Below are 23,840 nucleotides of genomic sequence, written 5' to 3'. Positions count from 1 at the left end.
ACATATCTCAAGCTTTGCGAGAAACCTTAATATTTTTATTTGTGAAATTGCGAGGTGTGATGTGAAAAATGATACCACAAGGAATCACCTTAAGTGATAAATGAGCTAAAGATAGATCGCACAAATAGTTTTAATATAAACAAGGAGATTATTAGAGAATAGTTCATGTCATTTCAAAAATTTTCATTCACTAAACTATCGGTGGACGCATAATTGTGCGTTGTAGCAATTGTGCGTCCACTGGCAGTAAACAGACTGATGAGAATGATTTATAGATCTGCAGGGTTAGTCTTGATGCAGGGGAAAGGGCTCTAATGTTGGCCTATGGATCTAAGATTGGGCCCATCACTAAAAATCAGCTTTTTACCAATTTTATCTAGATGAACGCGTTATTAGGACGGACTAATTGATATTTATGGACGCTATTGAAAATTTAGTCAATTGCTGAACAAAAACAAAAAAGTAGCATTTAGGCCGACATTACATCCATTTCCTTTATTACCTGAGAGAAACAGTATTATTATTTAAACAGGCCCGATGTTTTCTGAATCATCTTGCCCCTTAAATGCTGCACAGTAGGCCTGGCCGTTTTGATATGTGTGACGCATCTTTGATGTGAAACATATATCAAATAGATAAGAAAAATTATGGAGGTATATCCATCATTTTCCAGGATGCTTTCAAGAACTGGCTGGGTTAGATAAGATAAGATAAGATTAGATTAGATTAGATTACCTGAGAGAAACAGTATTATAAAAATTACAACTATTGATAGTTGATCGTAATTGAGGGGGTTAGAAGGAAAGGGGTGTAAGTGACTTTGATCGATACTCTTCATCAACTGTCTCTTTTGTCAATAATTCAGCTGCAAACACATTCCTTGATTCGTGTACCATTTTGGATGCTAGAGGAGAACCTTTTTTTTTTATCAAACTATGTGACAGAAATAGCGCGAAATCTGTTTATAAAGCTGTGAAGCTACCAAAGAGAAAGTCGATGAAGAAAATCGATGAAAGTAACTTACACCCCTTTCCTCCTAATCCCCTCAATTCAAAATGTTATGTTTGTATTGCTCGTAATGTCAAATATTTAATCGACAAAGCTTGTGTCTCAATTGCTTCAAATACCGAATCATACACACTAAGATTATTTCACAGATTTCTGTGTAATTTTATCGAAATCTCAACAGCTGAACATTTGGTAAACAGTTCGGTGAAATTTCATAGTTTTCCTGTAATTTTCTACTGATATTCAGTTCAAAATCACCGAACTGTTTACCAAACGATCATCTGCATAGATTTCGGTAAAATTTCACAGAAATCAGTGAAATAATCTTGGTGTGCACGATCAATTAACACTGAATAAATACTGTACTAAACTATTACAATGAAATTCAATTCAACCAGCCGTACCTTCCGTAAGCCCCTGTATTACCATCAGGAATCATACTTGCCTGCCGCAGCCTTTGATTGCAATATATCAGTGCACAATGTCTGTAAATAATGAAAGCAAATTGCTCCCAAAACATGCACAGTGTTAGGATTGATATGAGCACATGCAAAACAGCAAGGCTTATCCTCAAAAATAACACATCACACATCGTATTCAGGCAATCTTCTCTCCGTCCTTATCCCATTTATTCCCTTGACCAAACGTTTATGCATATGCAAAATGGGAAACACCAAGCCTATCTTCGCACTCTGTATCTATTCGTCTTTCCCTCACTCCTATCCGTCAAAACCTCTACCGCAAGCTTCTCTTTTGTACAAATTTTCATCATAACAGACCCAGCTCAACAGCTATGACGATACCAACTGGGACTGGCCAGTAACCGAACCTGCTGCACTCTTCAACCGCTTACCACCGGCTGCCATCAGCCAACACCACCATCATCATCATCCTACTTCTGGGCCTTCAAGGTGGCCCTCTTTTGCAGTGGCTTCTACGCCAAGCTCTTCTGCTCCTACTACTGCTTACTACTATCAACATCACTCTTCTGCTTCCGCTTCTGTTCACCCTCCCCCAGACGACGACGACGGCGACGACGGGGGCAAGAACAAGGATTCGAATGACATGAACTACCATCGCGTTCTTGCCACCGGCTTGGCCGTCGATGATAGTAATGACGTTGATGATGCCGATGTTGTCGGTTTGAGCCGAATTAGAACCAAGAAGATTGCTCGTTTGGGGACCGGACGGCAACGGCACCGACAACAGCAGCGGCAGGGTGCTAGGAAGTTTACCGACCGAATGCGAAATGATTTGGATTACTACATTGCATCGTCGTCGTCGTCAACGAGGTCCTAGAATGGAAGGAAGGATCCGACCCACTTACCCACTTATACAACTATATTCAAGTGTATAGAAACCCCAACCAGACCGCCATAACAATCTATCTATTCCTCTCGTAAAATTGATGGATTGAGTTTCATTGTTTTGTGTATACACTAACTACGACTCGGCACAGCACACAACACGATGGACGGCAGACACTCAACCCACTACGGAAACGTCGTTTGCCGTTGGTTTCTATGGGCACCTACCCAGCCACATTAGACTGGACCAAGCAAAGCCCCCCAGAATTGTACGTTTTCGTGAGAAAATCACTCTCTGAAACTTTCAGCTCATTTGGTTCAAAGTTTATACAGTAATTACCCGATTTTGTGAGCCTCCTCTCTGAAAATCTGCTCAAATGTTCTACGAGACTAAGTGGTATTATTGCACCAAAGTATACCTTAAACATCCATCATGAAGATGACTGAGAAAGGTTTGGAATTGCGGTTATGTGAAATCATTGAAAGATAAAAGTCTATTGCCGGAGAGGCTGACAAATTCGGGTCATTACTGTATGGGGTTTGTGGTCCAAATGTATCAGAAAATGACACCCCTTCACCCTTTCCGTCATAGAATTGGTTCATTGTACTAGAATTAGCTCATAATTTCAGGGCTTGTAGCTTAAACAATAAGAACCAACTTTGACTTTCTGACTACATCACTATTCAAGTTCGGGTTATTGAGATTTTTGTTTTTAGAAATTGTGTTCGAACACAATTCTCTCATACATTCAAATGCAAATATCTCTAGAAATCCAACATAAATCGTGATGCAGTCTTAAGCAACATTATTTCTTATTATTTTAGCTGTAAGTCCTGAAATTATGATCGAGTTTAATGAACCAATTCTATGATCGAAAGAGTGAAGGGGTGTAATTTTCTCGTACATTTTAACCAAAAACCCCTTATTTACTTTGCACCAAAAGCGCCAGCTCGTGTTACATCCAAATGAGCTGAAATTTTCAGAGAGTGATTTTCTCACCTACAGTCATTCCAGTATTATGAGCCACCCAAAATTATTGGCCACTTCCATTTGATTAACACGCAGAACTGACTAAACCATAATAGTAACTACATAGACAAACAGACGTAACACTTCACGCATTTGACGGTTGATTTGAATATTATTAGTTCCGCGAACTACTCGCCGCAGCGCTGGCATCGGATCACTTTGACGTTTCTATACATTCTATAGAACTATATTGTTTGCGAGTAGCGAGCAAGCTTCTTTTCCGCGAGAAGCCCGAGAGATGTCGTTAATGAGGTCCTATGTTTTGAGATAATATGTTTTCAAGAAAATCTTTTTCATAGAGTTACGTCTGTTTGTCCGTTGCTACTAACTGGCCCATAATATTGGGGTGACTGTAAATGCCGCGTTGAAATAGTTGATAAAAAAAAAACGTCCACCCATATAAATTTGAGCCAGTCTAAGCCACATGCATACATAAATAGTTTATGCTGGTCCATCGAGTTGTGGCTGTTGTTCGAGTGTTTTGTAGCTATTTTCAGGACTAACAACGGTGATCGAATATTGCCAGTGTTTTGTTGTTTATTATCAATATATTATCCGTATTTGCATCAATTGTATTTACTCGTGTTCAATGTAGAGAAAGGGATCTTTTTGTTGTTAAAACTGAAATGCATCGGTCATAAATCTGAGCTGAGGGACGAAGGGAATATTTGGTTCAATGTTTTATGGAACATCTACGTTGATGTTTGGATCATTCTTCAACTGGAATATATATTTTCTTTGCTAACTGAAGAGTGAAAAACAGCCTTGTTAATTTGCCATCGAAATGGTTTTATTTCTTCTATCTCTATTATTCAAATCTTTCATCATCTATTGCAGTGTTCTGTTTTCGGCACACGTTCAAATGTGGTTGAAAGTGATGTATAATATTATATTTAGTATGCTATGTCAATTGAATCCGTTTTGCTTAGAATTCGGGAGCTCAGAAACTCCATTACCGACCAGATTACCGAAATTACCGGATTCCAGTAATGGAGCTCGGGAGCTCCCGATTTCGAAGCCAAATATATCCCATTGACATAGCTTAGCTTATGGAGTCTCCCTTAGCTCAGCCGGTAAAGGCGCAACTACAAAGCAACACCATGCTGGAGGTGGCTGGGTTCGATTCCGGGTCCGGTCTAGGAATTTTTCGGGTTGGAAAATTTCTCGACTTCCCTTGGGCATAGAGTATATGATTGTACTTACCATACAATTATACTAATGTAAAAAGTAGATGGTCTGTGCCTAGGGGCACGAACGGAACCTTGACGTAGGACCGCTAGCGGACGGAACAAATGTGAAGAGCATTTAGTTCTTTTAATTGATCGATCATCTATTATCTTTACTCTTTCCGTTTTTGAATTGTAGGCGTACCAAATTTGTAGTAATTTTATTCAAAGTTGATGAAGAGAATCGATCAAAATCACTTGCACCTCTGCTTCCAAGTTTGGTTACAAGATTACAACTCTGGATAGCATGTGTGGTCGTTGGGGGTGTGTGGTTCTGAATATGAACAAACAGGCACAAATAAATTCTATTCCAACTCTTTACTGTAATATGTTTGTTGGACCTGAAAAGGGCCGTTTTGTTGCCAAAGTTGGTGATCATTTAACCTCTGAAAACGTACATAGTGCAAGTAACATTGCAAGTTTTATCAAGGTTTTGAAGCATTCTACAGAAGCCTCATAAAACCAAAATTGTTGCTTGGGCTGTCGCTTCAAAGCGTAGACGACATCCATGGCCGCTTACGCTTGGCGTGTTCAGAGTAGGTGACACCATCACGGATCACACTTTCCAGGAACACCTTCAGCACACCTCGTGTTTTCTCGTAGCTCAGACCGGAGATACGTTAGACACCGCCACGGCGAGCCAGACGATGGATAGCAGTTATCACGAAGATCCTTGCGATGACGCTTGGCGCCTTCTTTGCCAAGACCTTTTCCTCCTTAGCCACGACCAGTCATTGTTGCTTCTTGGGTAGAAGAGTAGACTGGGATATAGAAATCACAATATAGCTCACCCCTCACTGGATTTCCCACCGATTTTCTCTCTCAAATTTGAATTTTTGGCTCTCTGGAGACTGGTAGTAGAGCAGGTTAAACTGTATGGGGAAAATCAGTTTTATTTAATTGTAGCTTGTAGCAGCGGAACAGCGCCATCTCTGTGGAAAATATGATTAATTAATAACTGTGAAAGTGCATCTAGGACACTAAGTTGAGAGCACGCAATAAGCTAACATGCGATAAGAAATAAGCTTGAAATGCGAAGAAGAAGAAGTAAAGGCATATAAGAACTGCTTAATGTACTACGGTAATCATTCGTAAGTCGTGTTTATGGAATTAATAAGCATCTTATGAAATCTTAATCCCGGTGACGCCGACTGGGATTGAACTCTGGCCTTCTGGGGTGAGAGGTAATCACGCTTACCACTACACCACCGGTGCCGCTAGCTTGTTCCTGTTAAAACAATCTGTTTGTTTCCTGACAAGATGACCTCGGTCGTGCGTGTTCGGTTTTTCGGTTTTAGATTGAACATAAGAAAAGCGATACTGACGGTTAGGTATGCATCCGAGTGCAAGAACATAGTTGAGTCTTGTGGGGAAAAATACATTTCGATTTATCCCAGGCCACTATTGTAGAAAATTGTGCCTGTTCGATCTTGGGCGGAACGCTTTGGAATATCTAGAAAAATAGAGTGCACGCTTGATCCAGTTTAGGATACATGATTGACTGCTCTCGAGAACGTAATTTCATTTTAATATCTTGTTTTATCAGGGCCTTAACAATCGTTACGTCGGTCATAGCATCAAAACATTAAACGTCGCGAGACAGTGGAACTCAATGAAGGCCTTAGTGCTTTTTCGTACCTTTAAGTTTTCGGAGTTGCAAGATGGTCGATTGCAGTGACTTGCTTAGTGAGCAAAAAACGAGGTCTCAGGTCCTTTCATATTAAAACAAAATATGGTCAAATCGCTTGGTTATTTTGCGAAACTTGTCGTCGTCGGTGTCGGGTTTAAATGGTTACAACAACTCGAGTAAAGATTTGATGTAATATAAGGGGCTTGGTGGCCTTAGAGCGATCGTTTTTGCTTACTGATCAGAACATCATGAGTCTAATCTCAGGCCCAAACACATTCAAAAGATTCGTCAATAACTTTATTTGTTATTATGACTACATGGTAATAACATCAACTCGATGGTTAAAAAGGAGCTGGTTTGCCTAGTGGCAAACTTTTTTGCTGACTGAGCAAAAGATCGTGGGTTCAATCCCAAGCTCCTTTGCGTTATATGATCGTTAGGACATCAATTCAGCTTATCGTTTACCAAAACTAACCCTGCTGCAATCCTAACCCTCTTACCCAATATCCCAGTGATTGCTAGTGAAAGTGCAGAGGTGTTCTCGGCTTCCATTAAAGCGAGTGTCACGTCAACTCATTCCTACCCCTTCCTTTCTTGACCTGTGTTTGGGCGCGACCGGCGCAGGTATTGCCTAGTTTGAGATCACCAGTTTTTACACAATGAGGATGATTGCTAGTCCCAAGCATCGTCTATTGGTTCTCTGTGTAATTACAGCTGATCTGGCAATAACAGAGTAGCAACCGTGGGCGGTCAATCATGCTCATGCTCATGCTCAATTTAGCGGGGATTCTCTTGGCACAAAACACAATTATAGGGAGGATATACTTGCCACCGAGGTATATATGAGCCATGCATTGAGAGCAGCGAGCTTGCTCCGTAGTAGCCGAGTACTTATCATGCCCATGCTGCTATAAAGTGGTCGAAAGAGAGGTAGGGGAAATGGATGTAATGTTCAAGTGTATCAAATAAATCATTTTGCTGTTTCGGCAAAACATAAAAAGGACATCACACTATTTGACGAATTGCCAAATAAAAGGAATGGATGGTCATTACACCTTGGTCAAGTATATTTGTCAAAATTCGCCCAATATTTGACGTTTTGTCAAACAGTGTGATGTAAGCTTTAGAATGCTATCGACCACCTTCACTCAAGCTGCTTAAGCCTTAAAGAGCCTTTTATCGGAATGTTTGGTTACTAGCGGGGATATTGTTTGAATAACGAGTAGTGAAAATTTTAAAAACTCTAAATTGAGCTGGAATTTTAATTTTTAAACGGAATATTTAGAACAACTTTACCAAGGATCTCACTTTCCGGCAGGTGCTTCAAAATATTTAGTATTTGATAAACGCAAAATTGAACATATTTGTAGTTCTATGGTGTGCTCAATTGATCATAAGAGAACAAAGTTACAACAGGTTAAATTTGGGCAGCTGTTGAATCCTTGGAAAAATCTCAGACCTCGTTTAATATGGTGAATATAGTGGATACGCCCAGGGTAGATCCAAGAAAAGGAAGATGTGTTGAGTTTTGTGTGTTGGGAAGGTTTCTGTTGCTGCTATTGTCCTCCTAGGTGTCCTCTCAATTTTTTTGCTACTGCAAATAATACTGATAAAGCTGCTAGTGAGTTTGAGGCAGTGTTGCATTATTTCATCAAAATCACGTGACAACTGACGTGCAACATTTCTCGATTCTCATTGACGAAATCCCTATTAAAATGCTGACTGTCAAAATATGATGCGACACGACTTGCATTGCTTTGCTTCGTCAATCAGCTTTAACCGACAAAGTAGTCCGATAAATTGCTTGTTACAGGTTAGGATTGTCGCAGACTGTTATTTTTCTTCATTGAGCAAAATGTTCTTGCTCATCGTTTCGGTTGTCATTTTGTTCTGGTCTTCTTCTTCTTATTCGCATTTCAAGCTTATTGCCTATCGCATATTAGCTTATTGCGTGCTCTCAACTTAGTGTTCTAGATACACTTCCACAGTTATTAATTGAGAGCTTTCAATGCCTGTGCCATTTTTGCATTGGTATAATTGTGTAGCAAGTCCAATCATACTTCTATGCCCAGGGAAGTCGAGAAATTTTCCAACCCGAAAAATTCCTAGACCGGACCGGGAATTGAACCCAGCCACCTCTAGCATGGTCTTGCTTTGTAGCTGCGCCTTTACCGACTGAGCTAAGGGAGGCCCCGGTACGGGACTTGACAATCGGGTAGCGATTTCGAGCTCAGTTTCTGATTGGTCGATTTGACAGTAGCAATCATGGGATAAAAAGGACAGAGGCATCGCATCAATCTGACTGACAGTGATGCCGGAATCAATGTTGACGTCAATGGCGTAGTTAATTGTTTATATTTGAGAAAGGAAAGTTGAAAAATTGAGTGCACTGCGTGTTTTAAGCGATGGATATTGTTGTTTGTAATGGTTGTTTTTATTGTGTTGAACAAAAATGATGTACAAGCTGTTAGACTGCAGTAGAACTCCGAAAAAAATCCAAATTAAAATAGAAAAAAATTACATTCCTGGCATCATTCGTCAACTCCGTCAAACACCACGCACAACTCTCGCGTCATATTTCAAATAGACCAAAGACTTTTAGCAGACTATTTAGACAAAATAACCCTAAATATGAATGCAGCCAAGTTATTAACGAAAGAGAAAGCCGATGAAGAGAATCGTTCAATGTAGATTGGTCTATTTGTAAAGTGACACGAGAACTTTCCGAAGGGTTTCTTCAAAAACATTAAGAAGAGTGAAAAGCTCGATTGTCAAGTTCCGTCCCGAACAGTGGTTCCGGGTATCCTTCTTCTTCAAAGGCTGAAGAGGCTGAACAGTTTAGCAGAAATAGTGCAGGAGTGCTACATGATCACTGGATATCATTATTACTGTGTCATTGATCCCAACAGTGGTAGTGCCAAGGGGTAAGTTACTCAGCACATTGTACCAAAATTAGATTCGGCATAGCTTCGGCACAATCTCGACGGCTTTGGATTGTTGTTATTAAAATGAAAGTACTGCTGGACAACTGTCATTGAAGTTGTTCACAACATTAAGTGCTGTTTGACTATATTTGAGTATATTCAGGGACATCCTCTAATTGAATATACCAGAGGAACTCAGACCAGCAGTTCACTTTTAGATCTAAATGCAAAATGTAGGTTCTAGAATGGGCTCAAGAGAAAGAGGCAGTTAATCAAATCCCATTAGAGTATACTTAATTCAAATAATGCTGCAACTCACATAAAACAAACTACAGAAGTCTATTCATCATCCTCTATAGTCGATCTCCAACAATGCTCCTCACTGGTTCCAACTCTTTCTGACCGCTGACAGACCGTTGCTTTTCACATCACGAAAGGCTAAGTTTCTGGTCTGCCTTTGAGGGCATTATAAAACCCTAAAACACAGGACTTTTATTGTCCTATGAACACAAAACACTAAAATTTCAAACACTCGCCACTTCCAGCGTTATTCTCAATCCGATTTATCCTTACGATTTCAAACCAATACATTCAAGGTGTCAGAAATACCGGGTTGCCGGGATGGGTATTTTACAGACAATCGCAGCTTGCTCTATGATCGGCACAATCGGCACACCTGCGGCACACTGACAAAAAATATGAACCAAGATTGGTGTACGGAGTTACCTACCCCTTGGGTTGTGCATATTTACAGATTCTGATAATTTGATGCGACGCTTCCGAACGAAACATTCAACGGCTGTAGGAGGTAAGAGGCTCTTTCACAATGGAAACTGCCAAAAAATCGCGATACATTATTAAGCATTATGATTCATAAAACGTGTCACGCAACACAACTCTATGATTAACTGCTGAATGTGAAGGTTTAAAAAATGCTGGTTGCATCAATCAAATGCCCGGAATATCAAATATCCAGATTTAAAGTTCACATTTCGAGAGTAACATGCAAAATCTGAGCAATGATCCCAGTCGAGATGAAGCACAAGCTGGTATCCATGCTAGGTTCTGCATCACGGAAAGGATGCCACGTTCTCGGAATCGATGCTACAAAGCAAGACCATGACGGAGGTGGCTGGGTTTGATTCCCGGTCAGGTCTAGGAATTTTTCGGGTTGGAAAATTTCTCGACATCCCCTGGGCATAGAGTATATGATTGTACTTACCACACAATTATACTAAATGCAAAAATGGCACAGTACATACATCGAAAGCTCTCAATTAATAACAGTGGAAGTGCATCTAGAACACTAAGTTAAGAGCACGCAATAAGCTAGTACGCGATAAGCAATAAGCTTGAAATGCGAAGAAGTTGGACTTTGTTCATGTGGAAACTCTTTATTACTATTAGCATCAGTATGATCCTTCTATTCCAATTCCTAAAGTGTTCCGATTGCCAATTGCTAATTAATAGCCGATGGAAATCGAGTTCAATTTTTATGCTCCGCGAAGTGTTCCCACTTGTTGTATTTTTTATTCCGAAATCAATAACAACATTTCAACCCGTTCGTTGATTCTCTTTAACGAGTTTATCTTTCGTTAATAACTCGGCTAGATAATAGCTTCTTCCATCGAACTGTTGGTCGAAAATAGTACAAAACGATTTTACATGTCAGTGGTGATTCAAAGAGAAAATCATTAAAAAAATCGATCAATGTAGCTACGACCTTACACATTGTTCGGGTTAATTTCAAACCAGACGATTTGGCTGTCCTGCAAAGGAACGTTCTACCAATAGAGATGTACCTTGGTGGAATAAAACCTTACAGAAACTTCGAAAGAAAGCCCGGAAACTAGTTAACCGGGCAAAAATAACAAAGCAATGGGATCAATATACAGAAGCCCTTACAGCTTATAATAAGGAAATTACAAGATCAAAAAGGAAGGATTGGAGGCATACATGTGAAAACATTGAAAATACTCCAATTGCTGCTGGATTTCAAAAGATCATTCAAATGGCCTAGGAACTCTTAAAAAAGAGGACGGCACGTTTACTGGATCAGTGGAGGAAACGTTAGAGATAATGATGAAAACACACTTTCCATGTTCAACTTCTAACATAAATGAAGACCAGAATATGTGTACAGCAAAGACTGTCTCTAAAAAAAAACAGGACATATGTTCAGGAAACAATGAATGAGTCGACTGGATCATAGAGAGCCAGGAAAGATGCTTAAAATCTGGCCAAAATAATTTGTACAAAGAAACGAGTTTAATGGGCGATTGATTCTTTTGAACCTTTCAAATCACCAGGTATGGAGGGAATTTTTCCAGTACTACTCCAGAAAGGGAAAGAAACATTGACACCTATTCTTACAGACATGTTTAGAGCAAGCTTAACATTAAGCTATGTTCCAATAAACTGGCGTCAAGTTAAGGTTATATTTATTTCGAAGGCTTGCAAAATGGATAAAACGTCTCCTAAATCCTAAAATATGCTGAATATAATGGAGAAAATAATAGATGAGTATTAGACTGATGCAAAATTTGAAATTTTCGCTCCACAATGTTCAAACGGTATCAAATCGGGTCCTGATTAGCCTCCGAAAGTTTAAACTCATTTGATAAGAAACTGACTTGGCACAAACCATTTGAAGTTTATATGGAGATTACTATGGGAAAACAAAACTTTTTGTTCATTGTCTTTTAACCTTTTTACGCATTGTACTGTTTATAAATTCTATTGCTATTCTTATGGGAATTTTCATCAGCTACAACTTTGCATAAAATCGTTTTTCAGCCAAATGTCAAATTAAATAGTTATTAATTGTTTAAGAGATTGATAATCTTATGGCAAGATAAAGCAACTGTATTGTGAGCACCACTGTATTCTGCAGTGTGACATAGTAGCCATGGTTTTTGTCCTCTATTCTACGCGCCATAAACACCAATGTTGCCTGCTGAACAGATGATTGAGCATAATCATAAGACATCAGTGACTTGAATCATTAATAACTTTTGTTCCTTACATTTGATCGAAAACTAGTCTTCAACAAAGTTGTAGCTGTGAAAATTTTCAAGAAGCTCAGCTATCATTCTCTAAAGTAGAGTGAACTGGTGAATTTTGAGATACATATGAATCGAAATTATGGTTTCTCCATAGTAATTCCCATATAAACTTCAAATGGTTTGTGCCAAGTCAGTTTCTCACTAAATGAGTTCAAATTTTGAGAGGCCAATCAGGGCCCAGTTTGGAACCGTTTAAGCACTGTGGAGCGAAAATTTCAAATTTTGCATCAGTCTAATGAGTATATAAAGTCAAAGTACTTGGTTACAATTCCTTTTAATAAATATCAGTTTGCATATAAAACTGGTAAATCAAATGTACCAGCTCTTCATACGCTGGTTACAAAACTAGAAAAAATCCTTTGAATCAAATGAAATTTCCCTAGCAGCGTTCATTGATTTTGAAGGAGCATTTGATAATGCATCTTATCACTCAATGGAAAACGCTATGATAAAACATGAGTTCGATAAAAGCATAGTTAATTGGATTAACGAAATGCTTAGCAAAAGAGAAATCTTAGCAAGCCTTCTAAGCTCATCCATAACAGTAAGAGCTGTAAAAGGGTGTCCTTAAGGAGGTGTTCTTTCACCTCTACTGTGGTCTTTAATAGTTGATGACCTTCTCAAAAACTTAGAAGCACAGGTCTTCGAGATTATTGGCTTCGCAGATAATATAGTCATATTAGTGCGTGGAAAATATACTATGTCATTTCAAGTAGAATGCAAATTGCTTTAAATTATGTTTCATCGTTGTGCACTAGCGAAGGATTGAATATCCATCTAAAACAACTATTGTACCATTCACACGAAGAAAAAAAAAATCCATAAATAGTATTAAACTGAAAGGAATTTTTTTAGAACTTTCAAACACAGTCAAATATCTGGGAGTTACACTTGACAGCAAACTAAATTGGAATTCGCATCTAGAGCAAGTCATTGGTAAGGCAACAAATGCTCTTTGGATAAGTAAAAAAAAACACTTTTGGTAGGAAATGGGGACTGAAACCTAAAATGATCCACTGGATTTATTTGACGATTGTAAGATCCAGAATAACCTATGCATCATTGGCTTGGTGGTCTAAAATCAATGAAAAATCAGCTCAGAAGAAGCTGGGAGGCTGCAAAGGCTACCTACTCTCTCAATAAATGGTGCAATGAGCAGCACACCAAGTATGGCACTAGATGCTCTACTTTATCTGCTTACGTTGCATCAATTTATTCAATTGGAAGCCGAAAGGAGTGAATTCAGGATTCGACGGTCGCAGCACTTCCTTGATCTTAGAAGACATATGAGCATCCTAAAAATGTTCAATATTGATTCTATTGTGTTACAAAATGAAGATTGGATGAAGAGAAAATATCACTTCGATCGTCTTTACAATGTAGCAGATGCGGATCGCGATTTGTGAGACAATGGGGGGCCAAACATTCGTCCAGGATCGATTGTCTTTTATACAGACGGATCTAGATTGGATAATCGTGTAGGAGCAGGGGTATAAATATCTCAATATCTATGGGCTACTGGCCTACCATGTTCCAAGCAGAAGTCCAAGCAATTCTTGAATGTTCTAAAATGTGCTTGCGTAGAAATTATAGACATTCGAATATTTGCATTATGTCTGATAGCCAAGCAGCACTAAATGCTTTGAAATCAGCAACATGTAATTCTAAACTTGTATGGGAATGCGCAATCTCACTCAAAAAATTGGCCTGCCTGAACCTATTTTGGGTTCCTGGCCATTGTGGAATTCAAGGGAATAAGAAAGCCGACACACTAGCTAGGCTTGGATCATCTCAACAATTTATAGGACCAGAACCATTCTGTGGAGTTTCTGCTTGCTCTCTTAGAATGGAGTTCAAGAAATGGGAAAAAATGAAAGTGGAGACCAATTGGAACAACTCTCTCATTGCTAGGCAGTCGAAACGGTTTATTAATCCGAGTATTTCAATGACTAGCAAAATTTTTGAACCATCAAAGAAAGATCTCAGTATGTACACTGGTTTAATAACAGGGCACTGTCCATGTCAATAACACTTGAAGCTAATAGGAAAACTTCCAGATGACATGTGTCGATTATGTGGCATAGAAAAAGAAGACTCCGAACACCTGCTATGCTCTTGTACAGCAATCTTCAATAAGAGGCGTATTTTTCTGGATAAGGGGCTGACAGAACTCTTTGATATTTGGAATTCAGTTCCCAGCCAAGTAGTGCAATTCATTCAAAATGTAATACCTGACTGGGAAAATGCTTTCGGTCAACCTATGTCGGTCGCTTCATAAAATGGTGATACGACATGCTGATAAAGCAATATTAAAGCGGGGAACATATCACAATACCTAGATCTAAGTACTGGTTGCAGTGATCGAAATTCCCAACACGAAAAAAAACCAGACGGTTATGCTTGTTCGAACAAAACACTTTTATAAACTGAGCAGGATGAGTGTCCTATACGAAAACCGTAGTGACATGATATTTCTTGTCTTGACGATCATAGTGAGAAGACTAGCAACACGCTTTGAACGTCAATACAAAATGACACACTGTCTATCAGCAGTGAATGAAGCACTTATGATACAGTTTTTGGTTTGTCACACGTTGGTTGATGGCGATGTTGCAATGGTTGTCATAGTAGCTACAACTTATGCAGTGACGGTGACAATTTTCAGCACTGGTTTGAGTACCTCAACCACTGTACCAGTCAAATTTCGCTCGCTGGGATATCTTTAAATGGGCGTACGATTTAGTTGCGCTCCAGTAACATGGGATGTAGCTCTTATTTATTTATTTTCTTTTTTATAGTGACTTTAAAACTCTTGGGTCATTCGTGACTTGTCCGGGGGTGAGATTTGAACTCGTGGCTTTGGCGTGAGAGGATTGAATGTTAACCATTACGCCGGGGTCACCCCCTCTGTAGCTCTTAATTATATTCTTTATAAGCTTTTACTGAAGAAGATTCTAAAAGAAGCTTCATTAATTCTGAACGCGTGCCCGTCGTTCCGCTCTTCTGACTATAAAAAATAACACATTCACGAAAGTAAATCTGAGTAGCTACGCAGTTAATGAGCATTTTTTCCAAGATTTACGGAACAGTTCATCGTTTCAATGTAACAAAAACTGGTTTTCTGCATGGATACCCGAGCAGGAGAAAATAACTTATGAAGAAGTAATTCTGCTCCTGATGCCAAAATTTGGAATTTATCAGCCTGACATAAGAGGTAAAATACCAAATAATTGTATGAAAAATACAATCGAGATAACAAAAATTGATATTTGGATACCAAAAGAATACCTCTGTAGTATCGTTTTGGTATTGCATTTACTTAATTTGGTATTGGAATGATATTGTGGGGATATTTTTTTGGTCTAATTCTTTGGTATTTTACCTATTATGTCGGGTTCATCCACACCTACTGAAGGTATTGAGATATTCGTTCCTGCTCGGGTACTAGCAGACCAAATGGATCAATAGGTACCTGAGTACCTTTTCGCAGCTAGAACATGCTTCATAAAAAATAACTGTAATATCGGTGTTTAACTCTTGATCTCGAAGACCAATGTACTTAACTGTATACCCAATCTTCTGGGAAACCATGGAAATATCTAATTCAAATCTTAAGGTAAAGTTCTCTTAATTTCATATCCATCCTCTTGCGTTCGATACTATGAGCAGTAGCAGAAGTAGATTTGTTTGGCATTCATTTAGATTCATATGTATCATCATTCGCTAAACGTAAGTACACCGTTCTTGTGGCATAATTAAAACTACACTTCTGCTGTAGCTATACTAACGATCTAGAACAAAAGCATTTGACTAATAAACGAGTGCAAACTCGCTAGATTGCTAGCTCACCTCACAACCCATAGTACCTAACGTAGAATGGGTCTTTACCAGGGGAAAAATTAAACGCGAAGCTGTATGTATGCCTGTATGTATGAATGTGACTGGTCTGTAAGTAGCAGCCCGCGTTGCTTCCTATCAGTAGTAAAATTAAACTTTCATCCTATTTATTCACCACATCGCATCACCACGAGGCAGCCGTGAGCCCGTGCCAAATGCAAGCTGCAGCTGCCAGTTGCTGCACCTCGCACACACTCAGCAATATCTTTTATGCATATTAAGTTTTATGCAACTCGATTAGTTTTACTGCAACAACTATCGTTAGTTCTACTTCTACTCGCCGCCGCCGCAGCCCAACGATTCAGTTGCTCCTTGTTTTTTTCTTATTCCAGGGCGAAAACACCACCACCTCCACCACCACCGTCGCGACACTAAAGCACGTTTGGCTATTTCTATCCGCCTCTATCTGCTCTCTCGTATCCTTTCTCGCCGGGAAAGTAGCTAGTTTTTCTTCGTCCTAACCTTTCCTCTGTCTCTCTTTCTGTCTGTGGAACTATACCTTGCCCTAATTTGATTCAATTTGGAGTACACAATCACATGAAGAACATTGAAACACCTAAGTAAGACCGTACACACAAAGTCAGTCAAGCGTCGGAAAATTCGTTTTATGCTTGAATGACGCGCGACGGCACGATCTTATTGCGGAGATCCGAACTGTACATATATTTATACTTACATGTAAATGATAATTGTGCTTACATCTAGACGCTTCCTTGAACTTGTTCTTGTTTCTCTAAACCGATCAATACCGACTTACCTGCATTCCTTTCAGGCAAAGGTCAGACTTGAAGGCCACTCTTTGCTAACGACTGCTAACGCTTCCACCGCCTACACCACCAAAACCATCACCACCACCAACACCGCTGCCAACGGCACCTTCCACCACTCTTCCAGTGCGGCAGCACTTGCTAACGAAATCGATGTCGACGCCGACGAGGGTGAAGAAGAAGATGAAGAAATCATCTTGGGAGAAGGAAGAGGAGGAGGGTTGCTGCTCGACCGTAGCCATCCTAGTAGACAGATGATGGTTTCCTCGGACGAGAATGGCAATGAGAGTGGAAGCGAGCGCGAGGTGGAACCGGTGGCCGCCGGGCTGACCCAGAGTCGTATCGATGTCGACACGCCGAACCACGTACCCTCGGTGACCGTGTCGATCTTTAGTGCCCTCTCGGAGATCCTCTCGCAGCCAACAGAAAGTTTATCTTTTTTGTCTTCTAGCACCGATGCACCGGCACCTCCCTCTTCTTCTAGCACTACGACGACAACTACTACGACCACCACCACCACTACCACCACTACTACCACCACCACCACTACGCCCAAGCCAAGCACGTTGCGAAAGCCTTCGGCCAAGGTACCGGAAGTTGGTAGCACCTCTGCTATGCCTATCGCACTGGGCACAGCATCTGTATATACTAGTGACCCAATCGATACTACCACTATTGTAAATAATACTCCTACAGAGGGGACCACTAGCGTCTGGCCCACTACGGCGGTGGTGGACAGCGTACGCCCCGAATCAAGCATGTTATCCGAAACGGGTGAACTCATTAACAACAATGATCTAGAAAGTGTTTTCCGACCAAGATTCCTGGAATCCGAAGAAGTCGAAGTCCCGATCCCAACCTCCACCGAACGCTCCATAGCCGTCAGTGCTAGCGATCCTTTTTTGAACGACCTATTTCCTTTCTCTCAGACCCCAAGATCCCCAGAAACAACCACTACTCCTACTACGGTCACTGCTCAGGAACCTACAACTACCATGACCACTGCCGTTACCGAGAGCATGCTAACGAAGTCGCTCACTAACATGCCACTAACCGAAAGCGCTGATCCCTCGACCTATCCAACAACGACTCCTCCGGTCCCAACGACCGTAACAGCGGCTACGACGTTCGCCTTGGACGTTCGCAATAGCAATTCGGGAGCACAGCATGCGCCATCTACCACGCCCAGCGAGCTAGAAAACACTTTCATGCCTAGCACTGCTACTCCTAGTTCCATTGATACCACCACCTCCATGATCACCACCACTACAACCGCCTTCGCCACCATCACCAACAACATCAACTACAACAACAGTAGTGCTATGCTTACAAACTTACCGCCTACGGAAAGTGTCTCGGAATCGCTCGCTTACACTAACGTTACTAAATCACCACCACTGACTCACACCGAACTACCGACGAGTACTATTACAACGACCGCCGAGCCACCAACGACAACCACGGAGTCGGACCCGACAACCATCACCACGATCGTGACATCGGCCCCAATGACCGTAAGTAGGACTACCGAATCGTTTCAAAATTCCTCCGATGCCACGTCGGTTCCCCCTCGGTCCCCCTACATTGTAACCCCCCGTGTGCGAATCCTAACGTCCGAAACTCCCCCCGAGTACCACCCAAGATTCATCGTGCGTCCTCCTATTGTCGGGGTTACACAGAGTTCCACCACCACCACCACCAGCACCTCTAGCACCACCACCAGCACCAGTGCACCGTCTCTGGCCACAAGCACCTCCCGCACCACCGAACTAACCACGCCGAAACCCAGATCGCGTGGAATCGTAGTCTACGGTATCCTCCCGAACAATACAGTTATCCGGCGAATCATCGGAGGTGACGACGATGAGCCATCCACGACTACCGAGAACGCTCGAATTGTCTACGGCATCTACGCAAACGGAACCATCGTCCGTCGGTACCCGAATGGCACGATCGTTCCAGATCGTCCTCGCCAGCGGGGGCGCGTCGAAATCACCGATATCGATCCCCGGCAACTACGGGACCCCAACAGTGCAATCTACCGAGAATCTTCCACCAGCACTACAACCACCACCACTGCATCCCCAACTAGTACCACTACTACCACTTCCATTCCGAAAGAAGCTACGGTACTTACGGAAAATCAAGTTTACGCTCTAGTCACGTCCTTAGTTCGCTTTGCGCAACTCAGTAGTAGTCGTCTCAATGCAGTTTTATCTAGTTTTAGCTCCGAACTGCACGATCGGAGAAGCATGCCTCAAAATTACTACCCATACACCGTAGACACGTCGTTAATCCACATTCACATTGATCGCATGTTCACTAAAACTCCAACCAGCATCTCGCTTCCGCACTCACACCAATCACCACTCTGTAGAACGTTAGAAACGTTGTCTAATCATTGCCGCTTCTCTTAGACTGTAGTGCACATCTTGTAGTGTTTGAGGGTAGATTGTGTTAACCAGCCTTCTTCTTGTTTTTTTGGGGATCACAGGGCACTACAGCAATCATTGAGCTATTGAGAAAGTACAACGATGAAAAGCAGCTGGAAACCAAGGTCAAGTCGGACAATGTATTCAGCCTGGCGATGAGTCGGTCGAAGGGTGCCGGCTCGAAGAAGTCCGATGGACCGACAAAGATTTCACTGGATATAGACTTTACGGTAAGTTATTTCAGATTTTCCTGGGAGGCTTGAGCGTCTACGTATGTTATACTTACAGACGACGAAACCTTCGGAAGAAGTTCGTATCAATCGGCCGAACGCTCCGGATTTGATCTACCGGTGGAGACCGACGTCAGAGAGTGAGGAAACTATCGCTGTAGTCTCGAGTACGGAGGACATAGCTATCGCTGACAATACAGTTCCCGATAATATTGTCGAGTTCAAAAGTGTACCAATGCTGAGTACGGAGTCGTCGTTGGAACGTATAGTTTCTACGTCGCAGCCTGATTTATCCACCCAAATTCCCAGTGACGTTGATCTGCGCATCTCTTCTGATTCGAACGCAAACGATCAGTCAATCGCAACAAAGACGGAAGTTTCAGAACTTAACAATTTCATAACTTCTACGTTACTTCCTGTCACTGAAAAGCCTACGACGACTAGTACGGAGCGCACGACGACTTCCACCACGACAACCAGTACGACTCCTAAACCTACCACGGCCACAAAGCCTACAACCACTACGACTACAACGACCGCAAGGCCTACAACTACTACAACTACAACGACCAGAAAGCCTACAACCACTACGACATCAACGACAACGACGACTCCTGCTCCCACTACAACGTTCAGGAGCTCATCCTTTGTAACGACCACTAAACCATCAAGGAGAAACTCACAAACTGACCAATTGGAATCGAATCTTAAACTTCTTCAGCAATTCCTAGCAGCAAATCAAAGGGATATTGCAGCTACTAAGGCAGTTACGCAACCTACGACGGTTGCCAGGAGTTCCCCTACAACAACAAGAACAACAACAACAACAACAAGAAGCACTACGAAAATGACTACTCCCAGACCTACAACCACGACCACGACTACAACGACCACTCCAAGACCTACAACCACTGCCACCACCATACGCACGACGGTTCGTCCGAAATCGTTGGACAACAGTCGTCCCAGTCAGAATTCGCTCTTCGTTCCGACTACTCAGCGGCCCAGAACCACAACCTATTCTGATAATGACGATTTGGCATTCCTGGTAAGTTCATACGATTGACCTGCTGCTATCCTTCAATGCACTAACGGTTCCCTTTTCAGCGTCAATTGGCAAAATTCCTGAATGGAGGTCAAACTCCGGGCCAGACTACCAGGCGGACTACGAAGAGGCCTAAAACTACAACCACGACTTCAACCACCACCACCACTACCACAACGACAACCACAACCACTCCGAGGCCAACAACAACAACTCCTCGGCCAACAACGACCGTGCCTTTGAGCACGATAATTGTCGATAAGGATGATGAAGATTTCCTGAACGACGTGGTAGGTTTCCACTGTCATATTTTCCACAAAACCTTAACGCTGATCAAAACTCTCATTATAGCGTAAACTACCGAACTTCGCTACGCCCAATCCATTGGTGGACAGCTCCCTGGCAAACCGAATCCTGCAGCTGGCGATCAACCGTGACCCCAAGAGTATTCCAATTGGAGACCAGTTTAACGGTATTGCTACGACTCAGAAACCACCAACGCTATCACCCGTGGAAGTTGAACAGACCAAGAAACAGCTCGATAATGAGCTGCAATCGTACAACAACGATCTCCGTCTCTTGTCTAGCCTTTTGGGGCGCCCCATAAGTAGTAAGGATCTTCCTACACTCACCAAACAATTAGCTCCGGCTCCCAGAACTACCACGACTTCAACAACCACCACAACCCGTCGTCCGCCGTCAGTGGATCCACTTGTTCTCCAGCAGCTCCTTCTGAAGCAACAGCAACAGCACAACTCTAGTCCCGCTGTAGGTGAATCCACGGAACTGTACGGAAAATCCAACGAAGCTATCCTCGCAAACGTCCTGAAGCAACGGGGAATCGGACCGGCCAATACCAATGCCAACTTAGAGGAGATTCTGGCCAAGATTTCACCTCGCAGCAATAGAAACCAGGTGCCGACTGTGCAACCGATTATCACAACGGCTCGGCCACGTCCACGAGTCGTTCGACCTCCGGAGCTACCACCGGTGCGATCCTCCCGACCGATTCTTGACAGTCTATCTTGGTTGTGGCGCGAGTGGCAGGCTACCGCTCCACAAACTCGGCCGCGAACTCCCGGATCATCGCTGATTGCTTCGCCCCCACCGGCCAGTACGTTCGGCCTGAGTGGCGGTGTTGGAGGCGGTGGACGGCAGCCACAGTCACAATCCTTCCGCGACGAAGGACTGGATCCGGATGCCGTAAGTCTTCTTGGGACGATCATTTCATAAGAGGATTTTGACAAGGGTAATTTTGATTTTTCAGAAACCCATCAACCCCAGCGTAACGGAGGAACCGCCATCGTTGTTCGGTGGATTCGGCGCGATCAATCCAGGTGGGCAGTTGTTGAACGCTGCAATAGGAGTTACGCGAGCCGTTTCGCAGTTCCTGGGAGTAGCGCTGCAGGTATGATGGGTCGTGATCCACAGATTGTAAGATTTCCTAATTACATTTTGCCATTTGCTTTTAGGGAGCGGCGAAGAGTTTTACGACGGCGTTCCAACCACCGGCTCCACAGGCGGACGATCTGAGCTACTACAGGTTTAGCGGTAGATGAACGGCAAACGGGTTAATATCTGGTTAACGGGAATCAAGTCATATTTGTTTAGCAATTAGCTAGCTGTTGTTTTTACTATGAGATTTTGCTCAATGCGAGGCTAATTCCCAACGACGCATCGGAAGCGGGGAAGTAGCAGTGCGAAATTGAGCCGATGGAGTACGTGAGCGATTGAGTGAATGTCTGCGACGAGAAATTGAGTCCATAGGATGGTGTACTGATAAGACTGTGAATTTTACGATTAAAGCCTATTTATTTTTGTTCTTGGTCACAATGCTTACTCGTAATCTATCTAGAATTCCACGTATTAAAAAAAAAGAACTATCAATCGCAAACACCTGTTAACGAAACGAGTCCTAAAATGTGATAATGCTTGCATTCCACGCCACATGAAGTTAGTTTTGGAAAACACAATTTAATTTATATCATTCTCATACGTATTGCTGTTTTAATCGTCATTCGGGTTAATCGCTTCGACAATCGATTGTGCCATCTACCGGGAGGATTGGCTAAAGAGGCACGTCTTGTTATTTTAAAATTTACGTGGTATAGTTAGGCTAAATGCGCTCACTTCGCTCGAGTCAACAGCAAAGACGACGGTGGGGTGCGCAAACAGGAACTCGTACTGTGGTGTAGAATTTTGTAAATAGTGAATAAATAAGATGATTTTAGAAATGAGAATATACGACTTGGGAGCAATGATTAATATCACGTCCATACTGAGTATTCATTCGCTCAAGCATCGATAATCAAACGGAGATGGACCCCCCCCCCTACTGCTGCGGTTGTTGAACGCTTTCCATTCAGGTGAAATAGCTCTCGAATTTCCACACTTTTTGTAATATCATCGACTTCCCGTACAAAGTTCTGTTTCTGATCGGCATACTTTCCATGACCTCGTTGATGTGGAGATGTTAGATTGCGATCCGCAAACGATTTATGGTGTTGATGAAACGGGTTCTTCGGATTCCTATAACAGGGGTACTATCACCCTTACTTACTTACCAATCAGGCCTTGTTGTCCTCTGCTGTCCGAAGAAGCCGTCTCCACTATACTCAATCCATGGCCACACTTCGCCAGCCTCGTAGTCTGCGAAGTGTAGTCGCCCAATTTTTGCAATGTGGACGATGGATGGTTCTCCCTGCAGCTGGTGCAATTCGTGGTTCATTCGCCTCCTCCACGTTCCGACATCCATTTGCACTCCACCGTAGATGGTACGCAACACCTTCCGTTCGAAAACACCAAGGTGGTCCTCTACGAGCATAGTCCATGTCTCGTGGCCGTAGAGGACCACCGGTCTAATCAGCGTCTTGTAGACAGTCAACTTCGTGCGGCGGCGAATTTTATTCGACCGGAGCGTCCTTCTTAGTCCAAAGTAGGCATGATTACCTGCCATAATGCATCTTTGAATTTCTCTGCTGGTATCATTTTCGTCACCAATGAGCCCAAATACACGAACTCATCCATCACCTCGATTTTGTCACCGTCAATCTGAACTCGGGGTGGGAGGCTAACATTGTCTTCCCTAGAACCTCTTCCTTTCATGTATTTTGTCTTTGATGTGTTGATGGCAAGTCCAATCCGCCTAGCTTCAGCCTTCAGTCTGATGTACGTTTCCGCCATCGTCTCAACATGGCGAATGAGAACGACTCAAATTCGAGTTTAGTTCACTCATAATCGCCAAAAGTGCAGGAACTCAGCGATGAGTAAAATTTGTCC

The 23,840-nt window shown here is 42.2% G+C and overlaps 1 protein-coding gene across 1 annotated transcript in view; it reads left to right on the top strand.

Moving 5' to 3' along the window:
• Positions 1–22,799, top strand: part of LOC135706293 (mucin-2-like) — a 204,437-nt gene extending 181,638 nt beyond the window's left edge. Inside the window, exons 5-12 of the mRNA XM_065227859.1 lie at positions 16,860–18,368; positions 18,534–18,983; positions 19,349–19,516; positions 19,575–20,564; positions 20,624–20,851; positions 20,913–21,764; positions 21,829–21,969; positions 22,034–22,799. Of these exons, the coding sequence (XP_065083931.1) occupies positions 16,860–18,368; positions 18,534–18,983; positions 19,349–19,516; positions 19,575–20,564; positions 20,624–20,851; positions 20,913–21,764; positions 21,829–21,969; positions 22,034–22,120 (4,425 nt within the window). The 3' untranslated portion in view covers positions 22,121–22,799. The remainder of the gene's footprint in view (positions 1–16,859; positions 18,369–18,533; positions 18,984–19,348; positions 19,517–19,574; positions 20,565–20,623; positions 20,852–20,912; positions 21,765–21,828; positions 21,970–22,033) is intronic.
• The last annotated feature ends 1,041 nt before the right edge of the window (positions 22,800–23,840 follow it).

The sequence above is a fragment of the Ochlerotatus camptorhynchus genome, unplaced genomic scaffold, assembly GCF_037179485.1.
Source record: "Ochlerotatus camptorhynchus isolate MF236.1 unplaced genomic scaffold, CSIRO-AGI_Acam_v1.1 ptg000277l, whole genome shotgun sequence".
Lineage (NCBI taxonomy): Eukaryota > Metazoa > Arthropoda > Insecta > Diptera > Culicidae > Ochlerotatus > Ochlerotatus camptorhynchus.
Note: the sequence above shows the minus strand (reverse complement) of the source record. Positions and strands in the feature narration are given on the sequence as shown.